Raw genomic sequence first — 25,046 nt, forward strand, 5'->3', positions numbered from 1 at the left:
CGGGAGAATTCGTGAGTAACTCAGGAAAGTGGGACAAGGGGCTTAACTCAGGACAGGCAGCATCTCTGGAGAGAAGGGATGGGTGACTTTTTTCAGACTGGTTAGGGATAAGGGAAACGAGAGATATAGACGATGCTCATTGTTCTTTATCTCTCCACATCATCATCGAGATATCTCATTTCCCTTATCTTCAATCCAATACTTTGTGGATAGGCACAAAATGCTGGAGTAACTCAGCGGGTCAGGCAGCATCTCTGGAGAGATGGAAACTGTGACATTTTGGGTCGAGACCAGTCTTCAGACCATGGATCTGTGTTATAAGCCAAGCTAACACTTACTCAATTTCAATCAGGGAAAGACAAATAACAATCTCTCGTAGCGACCAGCACCAGGCATGTTTTAATCCAGATCATAAGACTCCCTGAAGCAAGTTATTGAATGTGGACTTATTGGCCAGTGTGCAACTCCTGAAATTGGGGCAAGAAGCAAACTAGAATCATAAAATGCTGCTTTAGAACATGGATTATAGAATTCCATGTATATAGATCCATCCATATAGATTATAGAGTCTGAAGAAGGGTCTCGACCCAAAACGTCACCCATTCCTTTTCTCCGGATATGCTGCCTGTTGTTACTCCAGCATTTTGTGTCTATGTACATCGATGGTGGGTTTTCTCCGGTTTCCTCCCACTCCCCAAAGACGTACAGGTTTGTAGGTTAATTGGCTTGGTGTAAATGTAAATTGTCCCCAGTGTGTGTGTGTGTGTGTGTGTAGGATAGTGTTAATGTGCAGGGATCGCTGGTCGGTGAGGCCGAAAGGCCTGTTTCTGTGTCGCAATTACCGCTGCACCACCATGCCACCCCCTTGTTGCCATTTTAAAGAGGAAACCCAACTTCCCCAAGGTAAACACAGACCTTACAAGACCGCGCTGCTAAAATGTCTCTAAAGCACCTCGGGTACAATGCTGGCTGCAGTTCCCAGTGTGACAATTCGTACCTTGCAGTGCAGTGCAATGCAGTGCAAGGGAACAACATTCGCTGCAATGCATTTCACTAAAGTAAAAGCATTCACGACGATGCAGGAATTGCCAAGCGTCAGCTGTGCTGCACTGGTGGACCAGAAGGGACAGTGGGCTCTGACCCAAGAAGGGGCTCAAACCATCAGCTAAGGATCAATAGGGCACAGTGGTGCAGCGGTAGAGTTGCTGCCTTACAGAGCTTGCAGCGTCAGAGACCCGGGTTCGATCCCGACTACGAGTGGTGTCTGTGCAGAGTTTGCACGTTCTCCCTGTGACTGTGTGGGTTTCCTCCCACACTCCAAAGGTTTGTAGGTTAACTGGCTTGTTAAATGTAAAAATTGTCCCTAGTTTGTGTAGGATAGTGTTAGTGTGCGGGAATCGCTGGTCGGTAGTGTCCCAGTGGGCCGAAGGGCCTGTTTCCGTGCTGTATCTCTAAACTAAACATCAAATTGTGTCAAACAGATAGCTAAAAATGTCTGAAGAAGGGTCTTGAACCAAAATATCACCTATTCCTTCTCTCCAGAGATGCTGCCTGTCCCGCTGAGTTACTCCAGTCTTTTGTGTCTATCTTCGGTGTAAACCAGCATCTTCAGTTCCTTCCCACACAACTAAAAATAAGTGGCGTTCCACCAGCAGAGATCCTCAACGGCAATTAAGGCAAGTCTTATGAAGAGAACCAAATATTTCATTAAAAACCCGAGGATCCAAATGACTTTACTGTAATGATAAATAACCTCTGCAACATCATACATTAGGTAAAGACTGTCACAAAGCCAAAATAAACATACTTAAATCCTTGTGTAAGAAGGAACTGCTGGTTTACACTGAAGAGAGACACAAATTGCTGGAGTAACTCAGCGGGACAGGCAGCATCTCTGGAGAGGAGGAATGGGTGATGTTTCAGGTCGAGACCCTTTTCTATCCAGAGATGCTGCCGAGCCAACAAGGGAATAATGTATACGCATTATTCCCTTGTAATGTATGTATACACTGTAAATGGCTTGATTGTAATTATGTATTGTCTTTCTGCTGACTGGTTAGCACGCAACAAGAAGCTTTTCACTGTACCACGGCACACGCGACATTTTGTCAATCAACACTAAAATTCTTGCTGTATGGTTAAGGGTTGGACTGGGTGCCTCGGATTTTGAGGATCACATTGGCTTTTAATGTTGAAAAGTACAAATTCGATTCATAAGGCCTTTAAACTTTCAAATGAAATTGCACAATGGGAATAACCACCGCCATTCATCGAGTTGGATCTTCAGGAATGAAGTCCAGCTGCTTTTGAATAAGAGTCAGAAAAAAAATCACTTCAAAGCTTGTTCACCACTGAAGTGAATGTTTAATTAAAACCACAGCTTTGAGGCAGTGCATTTCTATTTCCCTTGCATCAAGCAACTCTCATCATGAACCAATTTCATTGATAGTGCTGCTCCGACATGCACATAAAATTCCATTTACAGCCTCCAGCAAATATCATCACAATGAGAGTATCCACACAACCCAAGCAATTGCCCTTATTCTTTTATATTGGCTTAACAGCAAGAAATAAAAATTAAAGGCTTGTACTTCTGTAAAACCTTTGACCTCAGGGTATATAAAAGTGCTTTACAGCTAGAGGAGTCTCTTTTGCACTGTTGTCTCTCCTCTTGGGAAGTCGCTTAGAGCTGAGGTAGAAACAAGGAACTGGAGATGCTGGTGATTGCACAAAACACTGATGTAACTCAGCAGATCAGGCAGCATCTCTGGAGAACACGGAAGGGTGACGTTTCAGGTCGAGACCCTTCTTCACCAATCCATGTCGTGCTTGGATCTGAAAATTGGTCACCTCATTGGCAAGCCTTGGAATATCCTTGACCAGACTCTGTTTTTAAGAAGGAACTGCAGATGCTGGAAAATCGAAGGAAGACAAAAATTCTGGAGAAACTCAGCGGGTGAGGCAGCATCTATGGAGCGAAGGAATAGATGCTGTTTCGGGAGACCCGAAACGTTGCCCATTTCCTTCGCTCCATAGATGCTGCCTCACCCGCTGAGTTTCTCCAGCATTTTTGTCTACCTTGACCAGACTCTGCTGGTTTTACCTTGCACTAAACGTTATTCCCTTATAAAGTATCTTTTCACCGAAAATGGCTTGATTGTAACGTATTGTCTTTCTGCTGACTGGTTAGCACGCAACAAAAAGCTTTTCACTGTCCCTCGGTACACGTGACAATAAACTAAACTGAACAGAGTTCTCCACTGCTTTGTGTCAAGGGATATGGGGAGAAGGCAGGAACGGGGTACTGATTGTGGATGATCAGCCATGATCACGGTGAATGGCGGTGCTGGCTCGAAGGGCCAAATGGCCTACTCCTGCACCTATTGTCCATTGGCAAGATGAAGAAAAAGGTACAATAAATGCAGAAAAAAGGTACAGTAAGTGCAGCTCAGATACAATCTTCAATTTGCAATTCCATGCACAAAGTACATCGAGGAGTCACTTAAGCAAGGCATTGCTGTTTGAGATCCTCCAAGCAATTCACTTTGAAATTATCTTTGAACCAACATCCAGCTATCCACAACCCTCCATGCACCTGCACTACCTTATCTCGATTTTGCGACAAATGACAGCTTGAAAACCATTTAACTTTGGCTATTAAAAGAGTTATCCTCCTACAAATGGTTGGACAAACAATTAACATTGAACTCCATTCATTTAGGGGCCAATTGACTGAATCCAATCCTTTGTCTGTAAGATTGTAAACTCCAATCCCACACTTCAGTGACTGAATAACAAATTACATTTTTACAACATGGGACTGGAAGATTCTCATCAAGATTTCCCAAATCATATCCTCTTTAATTTTCAATTTACAGAGCCACGTCAAAAAAGAGGCGACTTAATTATGCTTGCTTGTCAAATCTTTTATTTCAGTGGAGGAAGGAACTGCAGATTGCTGGTTTAAACCGGAGACACAAAAAGAGAGATTAACTCAGTGGGTCAGGCAGCATCTCTGGAGAAAAGGAATGGGTCGAGAAGAAGGGTCTCGACCCAAAACGTCACCTATTCCTATTCTCCCCGTCTGACCCGCTGAGTTACTCCGGCTTTTTGTGTCTTACCCCTATTATTTTAGCTTGGCAGAAACTTTGTTTCAATACATTTCCAGGGGCTGTTGGAAAACGAAGACCTCGCGGCTTTCTTGAGTTTAGTTTATTGTTGCGTGTACCGAGGTACAGTGAAAAGCTTTTGTTGCATGCTAATCAGTCAACGGAAAGAGACCACGCAGGATTACAATCAGGCCGTCTACAATGTACATATTCATGATAAGAGAATAACATTTAGTGCATGATAAAGCCAGGTTTTGCTGATGAGGGAAGGCAGTACATAATATTTTTTTCCGAAGAACTACATTTCTTTTCTCATCATGACCAGAAGCAGGACTTGTGTCAGGAAAGCAGTACAAAATTCAGGCAGAACTGGCAACGTAGGGACATAGAATTAAACAGGATTGTGCCCTGCGGTCCACAATGCTTGTGCCAAACATGGTGTCCAGCTGAACTGATCCCATCTGTCTGAAGACCAGCGAGGGTAACACAATGTTTTTGAGCAACAACTAAACCTCAGCATTGACCCGACACAGGAGGAAGGAGGGCCCTGCGACTCTCACGAACATTCACACACCACCAGATTCAGGAACAGTTTCTTCCCAGCTGTTATCAGGCAACTGAATCATCCTACCACAACCAGAGAGCAGCCCTGAACTACTATCTACATCTTTGATGACCCTCGGACATTCCGTGATCGGACTTTGCTGGCTTTACCTTGCACTAAACGTTATTCCCTTATCATGTATCTATACACTGTAAATGGATCGATTGTAATCATGTATTGTCTTTCCGCTGACTGGTTAGCACGCAACAAAAGCTTTTTAGTGTACCTCGGTACATGTGACAATAAACTAAACTGTACTGAACTCAATATGTGAGCCCCCAGCACTAAGTGTGTATAGCCATCAATACAAGCATTGGACCTAGTTTTTGCCAAAAGGTCCAAATTCTACTCCATGGTCCCATATATGGCTTCCACATTAATACTTTGTTCTTTGCAGGTAAACTAAACCTAATGTTGCTCGTTAACAGGGTAGGCTGACAGAATGAGTCAACTACATGAGTCACAAGGGCCACACACATCTGATTGCAGTCTGAAGAAGGGTCCCAACCCGAAACGTCACCTATTTCCTTCGCTCCACAGATGCTGCCTCACCCGCTGAGTTTCTCCAGCATTTTTGTCTACCTTCGTTTTTCCAGCATCTGCAGTTCTTTCTTAAACATTTCCACATCCGATCACCTAGATTCAAGATAGTTTGTTCGTTTCTAAGCACCAAACGTGAACCAGAACAATGAAGCGGATAGCCTTTCGCTTGTTGTGACTCAACAGATCAGATTAATTTTGAATGAAAGATCTGCAGATGCTGGTTTTTAAGCCAAAGATAGACACAAAATCCTGGAGAAACTCAGCGGGACAGACAGCGTCTCTGGAGAGAAGGAATGAGTGACGATTTGGGTCAGCCTGAAGAAGGGTCTCGACCAAAAATGTCCCCCATTCCTTCTCTCCCGAGATGCTGCCTGGCCCGCTGAGTTACTTCAGCTTTGTGTGTCTGTCTTGAGATTTGTGAACACAGGCTTTTAATTTTATAAGAACACATCAATTGAAAATCTTTGACTCCATTCTCACCAGGTGTGAGGAGGATAGTGGGGGCAGAACTATCTCGAGTTTACACAATGCAAAGTCACATATTCTGCACCAAGAAATACGAGTCATGGGGAAATAAGTGTTCTATTTACTTTTTTCTTTAACCTCGCATAAATTACACGAGAATACATTTTATTCAGCTTCTAAAATTTTGGGATAATGATTTGTGAATTTTCCAAACGCAAATTTCCATTACTCAAACAGCTGTAATACAGGGGTCATCTTCAGGACTGGACTAGCTGCACTATATATAGATATAGATATAGATAGATAGATATATCCTATTATATATACACATACATATATATGTATAAAAACACATACATATATATATATATACACACACATATATACACACACACACACATATATATATGTATATGTATATGTATATGTATATATGTATATATGTATATATGTATATATATATATATATATACACAGAGACAGAGACAGAGACAGATATAGACAGAGACAGAGACAGCGAGAGACAGACATAGAGAGACAGACAGAGATACAGAGAGAGATATAGAGACAGAGACACAGAGAGACACAGAGAGACAGAGAGACACAGAGACACAGAGAGACACATAGAGAGAGACACAGATAGAGAGAGAGAGACATAGAGAGAGAGAGACAGAGAGAGAGACACATAGAGAGAGAGACACACATAGAGAGAGATACATATATACACATATACATATATACACATATATATATATACATATACATATATACATATATACACATATATATATATACATATACATATACACATATATACACATATATATATACATACATATACATATATACATATATACACATATATATATACATATATATATATACACATATATATATATACATCTATATATATACATCTATACATATACACACACATATACACACACACACACACATATATATATATATATATATATATATATACACACTCCTATTTATTGGGTGCAGCTGTGCAGGAATCGGCTGGCCTATTACAATAGTGACTGCACTTTGAAAACGTACAGCGTTGTTTACCATCATGCTGGGGCCAAAGCTGTGATGGGTTCCACGTAAATACAGATAGTTCTTCCCATAGTGAGTGATGCTTCATAGAAATTACAGTGACCAAATGGGATGAACATGTTGAAGACATAGGGAGGTACACTGTCAGTACTAGAGGACTTCCAGGGCTTAGGTGGACCTCTACAGGAGGTTGAATCACAGGGTGGCACAGCAGAGTAGCTGTAGAGCTGCTGCCTTACAGCACCAGAGACCCAGGTTCGATCCCGACTACGGGTGCTTGTCTGTATGGAGTTTGTACGTTCGCCCCCCTGACCTGCGTGGGATTTCGCCGAGATTTCCTCCCACACGCCAAAGATGTACAGGTTTGTAGGTTAATTGACTTTGTATAAATCTAAAAAAAAAAATTGTCCCTAGTGTGTGTAGGATAGTGTTAACGTGCGGGGATCGCTGGTTGATGGGGACTTGTTGGGTCGATGGGCTGTACCTCCAAATTGAACTAAATCTATTCACCACAGCAAAGATTCAATATAACTAGATTTTTTGTGCAGTACCACACACACAACATGAAAATTAAACTAACCAAGATAAACAAATGATCTGCATTTATGTAATGTAGGAAAGGAACTGCAGATGCTGGTTTACACCGAATATAGACACAAAGTCCTGGACCAACTCAGCGGGCCAGGCAGCATCTCTGGAGATAAGGAATAGGTGACATTTCGGGTCACGACCCTTCTTCAGACTTATCTATGTATCTCTCTCTCCCCTGAAATCAGTCTGAAGAAGGGTCTCGACCTGAAACGTCACCCATTCCTTCTGTCCAGAGATGTTGCCTGTCCCGCCGAGTTACTCCAGCATTTTGTGTCTATCTTTGGTTTAAACCAGCATCTGCAGTTCCTTTCTACACACAAGGTCTAAAGGTTGTTGTGATGTACAGCTATCTCAACCTTTGTCTTACTGCAGTATCCACGCAGGTGAGAAGTTTATTTGAAGGAGCATTTCCAAGAGGGCGGCAAGGTATGTGAGAGATCCCAAGAAACAAAGCTCGGGATAGTAAAGGGTGGCTGATTAAATTAACAAGTGCTTGGATCCAGCAGATGTACTGTAGAGCTTGAGGAGGTTTCTGACAAAATGGATAACACATCAAACACAAGTACAAAAATGATGCTAAATGGATTAGTGAAATAAACCTCAGGAAAAGAAAATGTAACCAAAGCAGTCAGGGAAATTATTATTTTTTTTTAAAAAGCATTAGTTTTGCCTGAAGGAGTCACATACTTAAGTTAAACTCTTTAACTGGTCCATTCATGTAAATACTGTAACTAGAAGGACTCATCTAAATGCGAACTTGAACTTGACTATCAATAGCAAGTAAATTAAAACAGCATTGAAATCATTCAAGGGATCAAATGGGTTCCTAGAAAAGGTGAAGAAAAGGCCGATTTTAAAATGATTTACATTTTACATTCATCAGTCTATGAAAGTAAGCATGTAGGTACAGCAGGCAGTGAAGAAAGTGAATAGCATGTTGGCCTTTATAACAAGAGGAGTCGTGTATAGGAGCAAAGGGGTCCTTCTGCAGTTGTATAGGGCCCTAGTGAGACCACACCTGGAGTTTTGTGTGCAGTTTTGGTCCCCTAATATGAGGAAGGACATTCTTGCTATTGAGGGAGTGTATCGTAGGTTTACAAGGTTAATTCCCGGGATGGCGGGACTGTCATATGCTGAGAGAATGGAGCGGCTGGGCTTGTACACTCTGGAGTTTAGAAGGATGAGAGGGATTTTATTGAAGCATATAAGATTGTTAAGGGTTTGGACACGCTAGAGGCAGGAAACATGTTCCCGATGTTGGGGGAGTCTAGAACTAGGGGCCACAGTTTAAGAATAAGGGGTAAGCGATTTAGAATGGAGACGAGGAAATACTTTTTCTCACAGGGAGTTGTGAGAAAAAGTGGAATTCTCTGCCTCAGAGGGCGGAGGCCAGTTCTCTGGATGCTTTCAAGAGAGAGCTAGATAGGGCTCTTAAGGATAGCAGAGCCAGGGGATATGGGGAGAAGGCAGGAACGGGGTACAGATTGGGGATGATCAGCCATGATCACATTGAATGGCGGTGCTGGCTCGAAGGGCCGAATGGCCTACTCCTGCACCTATTGTCTATTGTCTTGATGGACTGTATAAGCATGAGTAACATGTCATCTACTACACCAGTGTCCACACCTGTGCTCATGCCCAGCATCTATACTGATAGCTTTTACCCAACTTCAAGAGCTCAAAACACGTCCTCATAATCGATCTCTTTAAACCCAAGATTGAGATAAAATCAACAAACCTTCCATTGCGCTGAAAGAATCGGGTTTGAAACGAGACACCTTTTACACCTAATTTGTCAAGGCAGGTAGTGAGAGCAAAACTGGGTAGCAAATCCTGCAGCAGTGACCAGAATATTGGAATGCAATACATAAAAGCTTCATTATTTCACGTCTCACACACTCGATTAACTGAAGTTTCAGAAATCTGTCAGCATAAATGTGATGTGCAGTAATGGTTCAAAGTCCAAGCCAACATGGCATTTTTACCAGCTTGATCTTCACAAATTTTTACGGCAGAGGTAGATAGATTCTTGATTAGTACGGATGTCGGGGATTATGGGGAGAGGGCAGGAGTATGGGGTTAGGAGGGAGAGATAGATCAGCCTTTAATGAATTGTGGAGTAGACTTGATGGGCTAAATGGCCCAATTCTGCTCCCATCACTTATGACCTTACATCATTGCATCTTCTGGAGTACAGATCTGATCGTTAGTTATCGTGGAGACACGGGTAACTGTGGACACAACTGATATAGGAACATGATCAAACAAACAGACCACAACATGGTTCAGGAAAACTTACTGACGCCCTTTCATTAGGTGCCAATGAAACACAAGACAATGTTTTATCTTTCTAATAATTGTAGGCACGCAGCGGTAGAGTCGCTGCCTTGTAGCGCTTGCAGCGCCAGAGACCCGGGTTCGATTCCGACTACGGGTGCTGTCTGTACGGAGTTTGTATGTTCTCCCCGTGACCGCATGGGTTTTCACCGAGATCTTCAGTTTCCTCCCACACTCCAAAGATGTACAGGTTTGGAGGTCAATTGGCTTTCTATAAATGTAAATTGTCCCCAGTACGTGTAGGATAGATAGTGTTAATGTGCGGGGATCGCTGGTTGATGCAAACTCGGTGGGCTGAAGAGCCCGTTTCCGCGCTGTATCTCTAAACTAAACGACAAGACTTGGTAATGTGGCCATGTGGACAATCTGGAAATGCATCTACTGCACTAGCCCAGATATCAGTGCCAGGGATTCACAACTCTTTCCAGAAATATTTGTGCATTGCTGATTAACAAAAGATTACATCGAACATCAAGTTTAGTTTAGTTTAGAGATACAGGGAGATAAGAGTCCCTTCGGTCCACCGACCAGTGATCCCCACACACAAACACTATCCTACACACACTGGAGACAATTTACCAAGCCCATTAGCCGATCTGTACGTCTTTGGAATGTGGGAGGAAACTGGAGATCCCGGAGAAAACCCACGCAGATCTCTCAAACTCCACACAGACAGCACCCAACGTCAGGATCAATCCCGGCACTAGCACTGTAATGCCCCTGTCCCACTTAGGAAACATGAACGGAAACCTCTGGAGACTTTGCGCCCCACCCAAGGTTTCCGTGCGGTTCCCGGAGGTTGCCAGAGGTTGCAGGTAGTGGAAGCAGGTAGGGAGACTGACAAAAACCTCCGGGGGGTTGCAAAGTTTCCAGAGGTTTCCGTTCAGGTTTCCTAAGTGGAACAGGGGCAATAGGCAGCAACTCTACCGCTGCGCCACCGTGCCACTCTAAGGCAGTATGTAGCCACTTGAAGCCTAAAAATCAATTATGGCTTCACGGCCATACACTAATGTCATTTAATACATATTCTCCAAGACAAATTAATTACAAATGGTACAAAAGCAATGTGTGCCACATTAAAGACAACCCCAACTAAGCATTTAATCGGTTCTGCATAAAAATGTACTACAGATCATGGACCCAGTAAATGTTTACTATCTTGCATGAATCGTCTCCTAATTCACTCTCGCTTTCATATGGAAGCAATCCAGTCTGGATATAAAAGAACCCTTGTGTTATTCACTACAATTCAGTCTCTGAACACGAGACAGGCAAAATATATTTCTCAAGTGTAATCATTGCTGCAGTATCGGAGACACAGCAATCTCCCATCAACTTTACCATTCAGTCATTCATCCACACTTCAAACCAGAGACGATTTATCGGGCAGATCTCTTGATAGTGTCAATTGAAAGATAAATGAGTTGCCCTGATATAGGGATGTCTTTGAATCAGTGAGATGATGTTCTTGCATGCTCACCCACATAGGACCCAATGGCTCAGTTTATTGCTTCATCTTGTATCTCTATAACATGACAGCACTCTGATCGTAAATGATTTTTTATTTTTTTATTTTTTTAAATGCAGATGCTGGAAATCTGAAATTTTAAACTAAAACTGAAAATGCTGGAAAAATTCAGCAGTTCAGGCAGCATAGATGCGAAGAGAAACTGAGTTAACGTTTTAGGTCCGAGATCTTTCATCAGAAATGGGAAAAGGGAGAGAAAAAACGTTTATTTCAGCCACAGAGAAGATAGGTAGGAACAGGTAGAACAAAGGAAATGTCTCGGGTAGGGAGAGGCTCAATGAATGAAGACACAAATTGCAGGGGTAACTCAGTAGGTCAGGCAGCATCTCTAGAGAAAATAAATACGTTTTTATTGTATATCATAAAGGAATACATACCTATTCCTTTTCCCCAGAGATGCTGCCTGACCCGCTGAGTTAACTGCGGCATTTTGAGTCTATCTGTAAACTAACTATTTGTGTAAAGGGCGTGTCCCACTTGGGTGTCATTTGCATGTCACGCAGATGGCGCACGATGATTTTGTACATCCCAAAATCCTGGGGCGCCGCGCGCAAACGTGCGTCACTGCCTACGTCACCACGCACCATGCGCGCATCACGTGCGCGTCACGACGTGATGTGTAAATTATGTCGCGTAAATGGCGCACAAATAAGGCCCAAGTGGGACACGCCCATAAACCACCATCTCCAGTTTCTTCCTGCGCCACGTGATTTTATGCGGGTAGAATTAGCGGGTAGAATGATGTAGCCAGGTAGTTACAATGAGACTAAACTCTTTCAGCAAACAGCGTAGGGTCAGGACATGCCCAGTAGGCCAGAGAGAGAGAGAGGGGAAAAAATAGCCCCAGAAAAAGATGGGTAGAAATGGCCAGCTCTGATGCAGATGGACAGAACAAGTTACCCAAAGTTGAGAAGTCTATACTTAGTCCTGAAACTACAGCGTGCCAAGGTTGAATTCTTGTTCCTCCAGCTTGCAAGGTACCACACATCAACAATATGCAATCTCAAAACAGTAACTATTTTTTGCAATGTGTTACTCATTTTCACCTAGCGCACAGCTAACAATGGCCCGTTTCCTTCATCAATGTTACTTTTCTGCATATCTGTCATTCATTTGTTCTGCTGTACATCTCTTGATATCAACGTCCAAATCTTTAGTTTCCCTTTCCCCTGACTCTCAGTCTGAATTAGGGTCTCAACCCAAAACATCACCTATTCCATTTCTCCAAGGATGCTGTCTGACTCGCTGAGTTACTCAAGCTTGTGTCTATCTTCAGTTTAAACCAGCATCAGCAGTTCCTTCCTCCACAACAACCATCTATTTTCCCATCGATGCTGATGAGTGTTTTCCACATTTCCTTTGCATTTCAGTATTCCTGCTACAACCACCTCAACTGCGGTGTTCAGGTCTCTTGAATGGGTTGCCGTTCCACTACCATCAGATTGGAAACAAGAGTGGTATTGAGCCTGCTCTTTGGCACAAAAAGCTGGAGTAACTCAGCGGGACAGGCAGCATCTCTGGAGAGAAGGAATGGGTGACGTTTTGTCTCGAGACCCTTCTTCAGTCTTGCAACTATCTCTTGCCTTGCATCGATGATCTCACTGGGTCAAGAAATTGCTCAAAGGCAACACTTAAAATTAAAATAAAGGCAGGCGGAATACTGATAAAGGAAAAAATAGCCAGAAACAGAATGAATAAGATGCATCAATTCCAGCTGAGTTATTATGTGATGGGAAGTGACAGACTGGATCCAAAGATAGGGTCCAGTCACATTTCCAAGTTTGCCTGGAAGATATAATCTCAATCTTTGTTGGAATTCCACATTCCACCCAACTTACACAAAATATAAATTTATTTTATTTTTAATTATTGACAATTATCCTTTGCCCTCTCATCCTATCAGGTGCTGGAAGCACACAGAGCCCTTCATTATTTGGCTTTAATCTTGGTTACAATTTAAAAACAACTCAAATTCTCAAGATTATTTTCATATGTTAATTCCCTCAACTGCAAATACCCAAAAAACCAACATTCACTGTTTTTTATAATAATCTACTCAAAAAAATATTCCAAACACAACCCAACACATCCTACCAAATCAAATTTAATATTCTTTCAATGGAATCTTTCAGCTTGTATTTGCCTTTTTAAACATCTATCCTTAATGAGACAAGTGACTGCCCTCCAGCGCCTATACCATTAAATATCTTCCACTAAAAGTCTCGACAGCTTTCTCTATACTTACAAAATACATTTTACTCATGCTACATATTTCCCATTGTTTAAAGTGTGCCTTTCACTCAGGCAACTCCCTATCCAAGCCTTTCCTGGATTATCAACTAGAAATTCTAATCTGTTGTTCTCTTAATTCTTTCCCTCAGATCAGATACTTACTTTACTTTAGAGATATGGTACGGAAACAGGCCCTTCGGCCCAGCGAGTCTGCACCGACCAGCGATCCGCGCACACTTGCCCTATCCTACACACACACTAGGGACAATTTATATTTATACCAAGCCAATTAGCCTACAAACCTGAACATCTTTGGAGTGCGGGAGGAAACCGGAGCGCCCGGAGAAAACCCACACAGGTCACGAGGAGAACGTACAAACTCCGTACAAACAGCGGCCAGAGTCAGGATTGAACTCGGGACTCTGGCGCTGTAAGGCAGCAACTCTACCGCTGCTCCACTGTAACTAAAGAGAAACCATGTGTGTCCCCAGCATCAAGCGTGAGAGAAGGTCTAACACCACACCCAGCACCTCGCCTTCTCCTCCGGAACGGTTAACGCAGATAAAAATTCCATGCACAGTTGCCCGGTACAATGTTCTCGTGCAATACATTATTAAATAAACATTGAATATTCATTCAACCTACCTGCATTGGGAGTTCTCTAGCCTGGCGTTTATCTGTACTAGTTACATACTTCAGAGGTTTGTCAATCGGACAAGATCATTACCCAAGATTGACCAATGATTCTCTTAAGTGCTTCATCACAATTATCACACATCAGGTTCCAAATAGTTTACCAATAAATTTCTTGTTGGAATATTAACCCACGTTCATGTATTTCGCCCCACAAAGGCAGTAGATGTACACGGAAAAATCACTGAAAACCAGAACCCTGCAGTGTCTCCAACCATCTGTCACTGTAGAACTGGTGGACAGTACTGGTGGGGATAGGTATGTCATTGCATAACACTGGGGTACAGTACTGGTGGGGCCATGTCAGTCACTGTAACACTGGTGTATGATACCAGTAGGGACAAGTCTGTCATTGTATCACACTGGGACACTGTGCTGGTGAGGACATATCATGATTCCCTCTCTACCAACCAGGCATTTGATAAGGAAACAAATCCTTTGGACCATCCACATTTCTCCATTCGGACTACTGCTAAATTACACTTGTTCCCCAACGGAGACTTCAACAAACCCTGTACCCACTTGCAAGTTACAGCAGCAGAATCAGTTTGCTTTGCAGAATCGGAGCCAAATTCTTGGGTTGCAATCAAAAGACAAAGCAGGTGGTGGAAAGTTGAAGTAAACACAGTAAATGCTGAGAATAATGTGTCGGAAGGAACCAAAGAGAGACAAAATGCTGGAGTAACTCGGCTGAACAGGCAGCATCTCTGGAGAGGAGGAGTGGGTGAGGTTCCGCGTCTGAAGAAGGGTCTCGACCCGAAACGTCACCCATTCATTCTCTCCAGAGATGCTGCCTCACCCGCTGAGTTACTCCAGCATTCTGTGTCTGTCTAAATGGTGCGAATACTCGTGTCAGGCGACTTTGACGAAAGAAAGGTCATTAACTGCATTTATCTCGCATGATCTGACGAACATTTCCAGCATTTTCTTCTTTTATTTATTTGCTTGTAATGATCAATAGCTTATTAAATAGATTAAGGAAAAAAAAACATCCAACCTGAATTATATATTGGTCGTGGAAACAAATTGCTTTTCTGTTTTTGCTTATTTGCATTCCCATGCATTTTGCACAGTTCCTATCAGTATTGTTCCCCATGCCTCGATTCAATCTCATTACTGCTCTAATCAGAGTTACTCGAGTTATAATTCTCACTGCCTCCCTTCAATCTGTTCCTCAGCTTCCACTGGACACTGTGCCTCTCCATTGACTGCAAAAATGGGCATTAAATCCCAACATCAAGCCAACATAGCAGGCACGACCAATAAATAACTTCCACAATCTGCTCCTTCATTTTGCACTGACTGCTCGGGTCTACGTTAAATGGGAAATGCTCAGCTGCATTTTTTGCATTCAGGATATGAAGGTTTTTCTGTTCATCTCGGGCCCTTCATCTCTTTCTCACAGAACAGGAATAGATTCAGTAGCCACAAATAGACAGGTTTAGATGCCTCATCATTCATCTTTGGGATGAGGAATGTTGGATGGAATGTGGTTCACCCTCCGCTCCCACATTTAATGGGGCCACAGGGACCTCCACAAACACCTGGAGGACAGTCCCAGCAAGTGGACAACACTTCCTCAGCACAACATTTTTAAACCACATCACAACATTGGTTTAACAAAAAAATCTTTAAAAAGGCACCAAATACTCACCGACAGAGACATTTTCATAGACTAAAAAATATTGATCAAAGTAGTAATTCAGGAAATAAGGTAGTTGGTTGTAAGCCAGACCTGTAAACAAACAAACAATAACATTTATTATCGACTGGCGTGGATCTTCTGCAGAGCCTTGTTTTGGAAACACAATTAGTTTGTAAGATTGATTGCAGCTAATGGATTACAACTCAAGCCTCACTTTGTTCTTAGTAAGGTAGAATATCTGCATAATTCCTTATTTCAGCTCACCCATTAAAACAAACCAACTGGTGCTTACCAAAGAGCTCAGCATGTGGCCCAGTGGTGTCACTTAGGTGTATCGACACAGAACTCGGGTGGTGCTGTTGTGCTTAGTTTGTAGTTTAGAGATACAGCGCGGGAACAGGCCCAAGAACCGTGTCCGCGCCGACCAGCGATCCCCGCACACCAACAGTATCCTACGCACACTGGGGTCTATTTAACCCAAGCCAATTAACCTACAAGCCTGCAGGTCGTTGGAGTGTGGAGGAGACTGGAGCACCCGGAGAAAACACAGGCAGGTCACAGGGAGAACGCACCAACTACGTACAGGCAGCACCCGAGGTCAGGAAGATCAAGACAATGCAGACGGTGATGAAGGAAGTATGAAAATGGTTCAGTGTTTAAGAAGGAACTGCAGATGCTGGAAAATCGAAGGTAGACAAAAGTGCTGGAGAAACTCAAACGTTGCCTATTTCCTTCGCTCCATAGATGCTGCTGCACCCGCTGAGTTTCTCCAGCACTTTTGTCTACCGTGGAATGCTTCAGTGTTGGCTGAGGTGACAACGAGGCGTGCAATCAGTAAAATGAACCAGGAGACAGTGAAACTGGTCGGACAACGAGGGTGGGGGGGTCTGTATTCATGTAGTGTCTTTCATAATTTCTTAAAATCCCAAAGAACCTTACAGTGAATATTGTGGTTAAGGTACTGGACTGTCAGCTAAAGTTCTGGACCATTGATCCAGGATGAATTCAAAGCTCAAATTAATCTGGAACTCAAAAAAAAGCTTGTCTCCATTACAACACTACGAGACTGCTGAACGTGATGTGTTGTTGTTACAACGTCCACCAGGTAAGATGCCCGATCTCCTGACTCACTTTGGCCTTGGCCCACTAATGTGTAGGAAGGAACTGCAGATGCTGGTTTAAACTGAAGATAGACACAAAAAGCTGGAGTAACTCAGCAACACTATCCGTCATCCGCCTGGTGACAATGAGGGGCGGATACCAAAATGCCAACGCTGCCAGTGGCATTTGCATCCCATGAGCCAATCAAATGAAAAGGCGATCACCGAGCCTCATTTGTAGGAAATAAGGCAGCCAAGTCGACACTGGCCGATGAACATGCAGCAGGAGAATGTTTGTGCTCTGTTGCAGGCACGCAACAATGGAGAGTGAGCCTTGGTCTGAATTTTTAACCCAAGGACAGTATCTTGAGCTCTACGGCACTGCACTGTCTACTAAGAGGCCCTATTTGTGGGTGCACATGTGCTTTGGGGTGGCATTGGTAAAGTCGCTGCCTTTGTGCCAGAGACCAGGGTTCGATTCTGACTGTACGGAGTTTGCACGTTCTCCTGGTGACCATGTGGGTTTTCTCCGGGTGCTCTGGTTTCCTCCCGCACTCCAAAGACGTGCAGGTTTGCAGGTTAATTGACTTCAGTGAAAAATATATAGTAAATTGTCCCCGGTGTGTAGGACAGCGCTAGTGTGTCGGGTGATCGCTGGTCAGGTGCGGACTCGGTCATAAGATTATACGTAATTGGAACATAATTAGGCCACTCGGCCCATCGCCTACTCCACCATTCAATCATGGCTGATCCATCTCTCCCTCCTAGCACCATTCTCCTGCCTTCTCCCCATAAACTCTGAGACCCGTGTGGTTCTGACTCTATCTATGTCCCTCATAATTTTATATCCTTCCATCAAGGCTCCCCTCCACCTCTGCTCATGGGTGTGTAGGCTAATTGGTCACTCCAAGTAATGAATGGTAGAATGCATTCACATGCAGTGAATGGTAGACTCCGGGATGAGGCGATAGGAATATAGGGGGAAGAAAATGGGATCAGTGCTGGATTAATCAATCAAGATTGATGCATGATGGATAGTATAAACTCACTGAGCCTGAAGGGCCCATTTCAGGACAACTCTTAAATATGTTAAATCTGCCAAATGTTCTCAACACCACACCGAACAATTTTGGGACTGGGTAACCCCATTTAAATTCAAAACTAAATAAAAGACCACGGAAATGTAAAATATACCATCAACATCACAATTGAATGCAAAAATGTACTTATATGTTGATACTACATTATGCAGTTTGCAGCTTCCCATATAAAAAACTGTTAAGGAATCAGTAATGTAGAAAATAGCTTTTGACCCCTGCCACTCAATACAACTCAGTTCACCGAACCATCACTATATAATTATGCTTCTTTTCACTTGATTGAATACTAATGATTTTTCAAGCTATCAGCCCTTAAAGTGTTCAACAGTGAGCAAGGAGCAGAGTGCCGGCATGCGTTTTAAGATGCACTCGCTGTGTGGCCACACGTATGGGGCAACTTCTCAGCTTCTGCAACAACGGAGGAAAGCATTTCTCAGTCCAAGACAGCGAGAACAGAGACACGTTTAGCACAAGTCTGCAAGCTATTGGCTAACTTTGATCAGTGTGACCAGATCGTAGGAGGTGGAGTCCATTCACTCACATTTGAGTCCCGGAAAACGCATCTCCTGAGCTTTAGCCTTGGGAGTCCCACATGGCAATTTGCAGATATCTAAAGTTTAGTTTAGAGATACAGTGCCCTTCGGTCCACCGATCCCCACACACACTAGGGACAATTTACAATTATACCAAGCTAATTAACCTACAAACCTGTACGTCTTTGGAGTGTGGGAGGAAACTAGAGCACCCAGGGAAAACCCACTCTCCTATTCCCATGCCAACCGGTCCATCCTTGACCTTCTCCAATGCCAACCCAAACACAAACTAAATGAGGGAGGAAACTAGAGATCTTTGGATTTTGGCAGCAGAAATCACTTCATCAGGTAGTGGAGCAACTGAATTTGGGGTTGGACAAGATGCTGAAGAGAGGGAACATGGGGATCACAGTGTGACAAGCCGAGATTATATAGACAGGTGATTGAAGGAAGACTAATCCTGGCAGGATATGAACACAGGGGTCAATTTTAGGATTGAAGCATTGCTTAACCAGGAACCTCAACAGGTCTCCATACAAATCAAAAACTGGTGAAAACACTCAACATGTTAGGCAGCACCTACAGAAAGAGATTCACAATTCTAAACGTAATCCCTATTTCTCTTTCTACAGATGCTGCCTGACCCACCGAGTGCTTCCAGCATTTTATTTTTTAGTAAACAGCGACAGAAATAATAATTAGTACAACTTTGGCAGGGACAGGAGATTTTTGCAGGATCTCCACTCGACAAAGATTTTTTTTTTTTTCTTTTAAAATCTTTTTATTGTTTTTTCCCCCAAAAAACCCCCCAAAAATAAAACATAAAAAACAGAGCAAAAAGAATAATGATGAACATAACACTTGACGAAGAGTTAATCGAGGGAGGCTGGCCTGCAGTAATGTGGAAGACTCAGATTCAGGTGTCGGTCAGGCTTGGACAGAGGAGCTGACATAGTGGTCGGGTCACCCTCCATTAGACATCTGCGATCTTTACCAGGATTCACGGATTGACACCGGGCCCAACAACGTGTTTGACTATCTGCCTCCGCGGTTCAGAACCATTGAGGAATATAGGGAACATATATTGCCGTTGCTAGCGACATCAGCACGGAATAACACTGAACGGCAACTAACACAGAGATCTTGTCACTCACGATCTACAGTGTACATCCATTGCTTTTCATTCAACAGTTATTCCCGGTTGACTTTGCAGTATTAAACCTCAATGAAACAACCCGACAGCAACACACAATGTACAAGGTTTCGGATGATTTGTCTGGCAATTACTTGCTCAACCTTATCCTCAAGATTCCGATGACACAAACACTCTCTGTGACAATACTTACCCAGTGATAAAGACTGGAGGAACAGCAACGAGCCAAACACACAAGGAAGTGGACCAGTCTTCATTTTGGACTGCTGTTGCCATTACCTGGTGGACAGACAGAGAAAAAAGGATTAAAACTCATCTTAATTTCATTTAGTGTTTAAGAAGGAACTGCAGATGCTGGAAAATCGAAGGCACACAAAAATGCATGAACATTGAATTCTCCCAATTTTGTTAGCCCTTGCTGTCTCCTCCCCTTCCTCAGTCCTCGGGCTGTCTCCTCCCATCCCTCCGCCTCCTCCTCCTCCTTTTTCCTTTCTTCTCCCCGCTACCCCTCATCAGTCTGAAGAAGGCCCGAAACATTGCCTATTTCCTTCGCTCCATAAATGCTGCTGCACCCGCTGAGTTTCTCCAGCATTTGTGTGTACCTTAGTTTCATTTAGTTTATTGTCACGTGTACCGAGTTACAGTGCTAACCAGTCAACGGAAAGACTATAAACTATCACAATTAGGCCGTCCACAGTGTACAGATACATGATAAAGGGAATAACGTTTACTGCAAGATAAAGTCCAGTAAAGATTGAATAACGATAGTCTGAGGGTCTCCAATGAGGGGGATGGTAGCTCAGGACCGCTCTCTAGTTGTTGATAGTTGACTGATAACAGCTGGGAAGAAACTGTCTCTGAATCTGGAGGTGCACATTTTCACAATTGTGTCCCTCTTGCCTGAAGGACACCCATCAGGCAAGATGTATCCAATAAATATTAATTATTAAATATTAGCCCAGGGGAGTGGGCCAACTGCAGGGATATGAAACCAAGCCCACGAGGCAGGTGCATAAATGGAGCTTACCACAAAGTGCTGGAGGATTTCAGCAGGTCAGTCAGCACCTACAACGTCATCTGTCCATTCCCTCCACAGATGCTGCCTGACCTGCTGAGTTTCTTCAGCACTTTATGTTTTGCTCGAGATTCCAGCTGTTTCTTGCCTCATCATATAAATAATACTAAATAAATACTTTATTGATCCCCTCAGGGAAATTCAGATGTCCAGGAGCCAACAACAACCACACATTCAGAATGAAAGCAGACAAAATAATACATGATACAATATGGATATACAATACAATACAAATGGGGCCATGTAAGTTATGTGATGAAGACCCATCTAATTTAAAACCTTGTTCAACTTCCTGCGTTAGCCCAAAAAAATCACGAACTACCTTATTTGATTTAGTGGGGTAGTACTTAGCTCTTCTAATTGGTATTAAACATACTGATCTTCCAATTTAAACAGAAAATTGCACGCCAATCTTTCTACTCGTGGTTTTCAGTAATCTCTTAGCTTTAATTAGATTGAATTGCAATATATTATACATTCCTTATGGTTTCTAAGAATAAATCCATACTTAAAACAATAGTGCTAAGTGGGACATAGTTTTTTCACACAAAAGAGGATGGATGTATGGAACAAGCGGCACGAGGGGGTAGTTGAGGCAGGGACTATCCCAATGTCTAAGAAGCATTTGGACAGGTACATGGATAGGACAGGTTTGGAGGGATATGGACCAAATGCTGGCAGGTGGGACTAGTGTAGCTGGGACATGTTGGCCGGTGTGGACAAGTTGGGCAGAAGGGCCCGTTTCCACTCTATGACCACGACTATGAACAGAGGGATTGATGTCACCCACTTCAACGAGAGCACCTCCATCCATGGTCACCATCACTGATTGGCCTTCCTGAGGTCAACCCTCGGAAAGCACCAGGTCTGGGTGGATGGAGTCACTGGCCATATCCTCACAAGTTGCACGGATCAGCTGGCAGGAGTATTTGTGGACATGTTTAACCTCTCCCTGTGCTAGTCTGAGATTCCAACCTGCTTTAAGATGACCACGGTGTGTAGGAAGGAACTGCAGATGCCGGTTTACACCAAAGGTAGACGCAAAGTGCTGGAGTAACTCAGCGTGTCTGGCAGCACCTCTGGCGAAAAGGAAGAGGTGACGTTTCGGGTCCAATCTGGTCTCGTCCCAAGACGTCACCTACTCCTTTTCTCCAGAGATACTGCCCGACCCGCTGAGATGTCCGAGCATTTTGAGTCTTTAAGATGACCACTGGTGCTCTGCTGCTAATGTAACAGCAAGTTAGCACGCCTCAGGGGCCTCCGACAGCCACCATCGTGAAATGCTACGAAAGTCTGGAATACATGAACACCCACGAGAGTCCATGTCATTGACTATAGCTCCATCTTCAACACCATAATTCCAATTTGGTGTTAAGTCAACACAGTGGTGCAGCGACAACATCATTCTCTCTGATCATGTTCTCAGCTTCCCCTTGCTCAACATTCACTGTTGCTCTCAAATCCACTGTAGACTAAAAACAACCGAGCCATTGAACACTTTCAATGCAGCAAACTCCTCACCTGCCTGAGAAAGAAAAGGTTCATGACCTCCAGAACAACTTCTTCTACATCGGACACCCCTTATTCTGAAACAGTCAGCTAGAGTTCTAGATTGCAACGTCCATCCATCCACCTAGAGCACATTGTCTTGGCAGCTATCACACCAAGACCCCTCAGAATCTCACATCTTCATGAGGAACACCACCATATTTCTTTTGAACGCCAATAATTTCAAGCCAACTCTTTCCTCTTAACATGATCTCTTCACTCGAGAATGCTGATGTATTACAGAGATGCAGGTCCAGAAATCAATCCCAAATTACACCCCTCCTCCATCTTTGGCAGTTCAGTTTAGTTTATTGTCACGTGTACTGAGGTGAAGTGAAAAGCTTTTCTCGTGTGCTCTCCAGTCAGCAGAGACTATACATGATTACAATCGAGCCATTGAATGTATAGTGTATAGAGATGTAAGAGTGTGAAGCGACTGTAATATGTAAATCTGCTTCAGTGGCTACTACGCAAATCGTCGCCTGCGTTGGGCGCCATCTTGGAAGCGACTCAGAGTCCATCTTCCTTGTCCGTTCTCATGTACAACTCCTGGTGCTGTGCATTGGAAGCATCTCATTGAAGCACAGAGTTATTGAACACTCTGGCAACAAAGCTTTAAACAGAAGACTCATTTGTCAGGAGCAAGCTCTCGTTATTTATTTTAATCTGCATTTAACAGCTTGCCATCGCTGTTTAGTGAACCAGATGAAATGTTTGAAGACTCCGTAATTTACTTCACGATTAAAATGTGACCTGTAACACCAGGTATTTTCCAATTTCCCCATTACTTTCTGAAGGAACCAATGAATATTATCACCCAGAGTTTACAGTTGGTTTAGTTTCGTTGAGAGTTACAGTATGGTAACTTGCCTGAAAGATGAATTCTCCCACCGAGCCCGCGCCGACCAGCGATCCCCGCACACTAAGACTATCCTACACACACACACTAGGGACAATTAAAAAATTTTACCAAACCAATGAGCCTACAACTTTGTCTGTCTTTGGACCTTGGGAGGAAACCAGAACACCTGGAAAAAAGACAAGCAGGTCACAGGGAGAATGTACAAACTCCGTACAGGCAGCGTACAGACCCGTAATAATAATAATAATGGATGGGATTTATATAGCGCCTTTCTAATACTCAAGGCGCTTTACATCGCATTATTCATTCACTCCTCAGTCACACTCGGTGGTGGTAAGCTACTTCTGTAGCCACAGCTGCCCTGGGGCAGACTGACGGAAGCGTGGCTGCCAATCTGCGCCTACGGCCCCTCCGACCACCACCAATCACTCACACACATTCACACACAGGCAAAGGTGGGTGAAGTGTCTTGCCCAAGGACACAACGACAGTATGCACTCCAAGCGGGATTCGAACCGGCTACCTTCCGGTTGCCAGCCGAACACTTAGCCCATTGTGCCATCCGTAGTCAGTATTGAACCCGGGTCTTTGTCGCTGTAAGGCAGAGAGTCTCTTCCGCTGCGCCAACATGCCGCCTACAATTGACCTGTAAATCTGCAGGTCGTTAGGATGAGGGAGGCAGCAGCTGGACCACTGTGCTGCCCCACAACTTATGTGAAAAAAGAATGTCAAAAATGATCGCAAAACCTTCAGTTTTATCCCAGATATTTGAGAGTGGGCACTTGCAGAGACTTGTACACCTCGTTAAGCTATTACCTTGGCACCAGAGACCCTGGTTCAATCATGACCTCGGGTGCTACCGGTGTGGAGTTTGCACGTTCTCTCCGTGATTGCGTGGGCTTCCCATTCTAAAGGTGTGCGGGTTTGTGGGCTAATTGGCCGCTGTAAAATTGGCCCTCGTGTGTAGAGAGTGGGTGAGAAAGTGGGATGACATAGAACTGGTTTGAAAGGGTGATCTATGTATGGTCGGCTTGGACCTAGTGGGCCAAAGGGCCTTTCTAAGCTGCCTCACTAAACTCAAAAGGCGATTTGGAAAGAAACCTGCATTTCTACAATACGTTGCTCAGTTGCAGAGCTGAAACCTCATCATAACTATGCAAAACTCAAGATCCACACCACTGCTCCTCCTTTAAATACACACTTTTTTCTATTTTTATCCAGACTTGGTTTCACTTCATTTATGTTGCTTTCTCCACCTGATTTAAATTTAGGTTTTCTTGGTACCTGATTTAGGTTCTGCGCATGCATCGAATGGAACTGCAGATGCTGGTACATACCAGTGATAGACACAAAGTGCTGGAGTAACTCAGTGGGTCAAGCAGCATTTCTGGAGAAAAAAAAGCTGTCATTGTGTTGACCACAATTTCACAACCTTGCAGGAATTTCAGCACCAGTAGGGTGCTGTGCAGCACCAAGTAGCGGCTAATCAAAACTCAATATTTTTTTGGCACACACACACACACAGTAGTTTAGTTTAAAGATACAGTGCAAAAACAAGCCCTTCCGCACACCAAATCCATGCCAACCTGCGGTCATCCAGACACTAGTTTTATCCTACACAATAGGGGCAATTTACAGAAGCCAATTAACCTACAAAACTGACGTTTTTGGAAGAATGTGGGAGGAGAATGTGTGTGAATGTGTGAGTGTGAGTGTGTGTGTGAGAGTGTGAGTGTGTGTGTGAGTGTGAGTGTGAGTGTGTGTGTGAGAGTGTGAGTGTGTGTGTGAGAGTGTGTGTGAGAGTGTGAGAGTGTGAGTGTGTGTGTGAGAGTGTGAGAGTGTGAGTGTGTGTGTGTGAGTGTGTGA

General features: G+C 43.5%; 1 protein-coding gene across 2 annotated transcripts in view; it reads right to left on the minus strand.

The window, feature by feature from the left end:
- Positions 1-25,046, minus strand: part of cdh23 (cadherin related 23) — a 556,325-nt gene that overhangs the window by 515,236 nt on the left and 16,043 nt on the right. For both annotated transcript variants that reach the window (XM_033012745.1, XM_033012744.1), the window contains exons 2-3: positions 19,889-19,974; positions 15,819-15,899 (exon numbers count right to left, since the gene is read on the minus strand). In XM_033012745.1, the coding sequence (XP_032868636.1) occupies positions 15,819-15,899; positions 19,889-19,952 (145 nt within the window). In that variant the 5' untranslated portion in view covers positions 19,953-19,974. The remainder of the gene's footprint in view (positions 1-15,818; positions 15,900-19,888; positions 19,975-25,046) is intronic.

The sequence above is a fragment of the Amblyraja radiata genome, chromosome 37 (assembly GCF_010909765.2).
Source record: "Amblyraja radiata isolate CabotCenter1 chromosome 37, sAmbRad1.1.pri, whole genome shotgun sequence".
NCBI lineage: Eukaryota > Metazoa > Chordata > Chondrichthyes > Rajiformes > Rajidae > Amblyraja > Amblyraja radiata.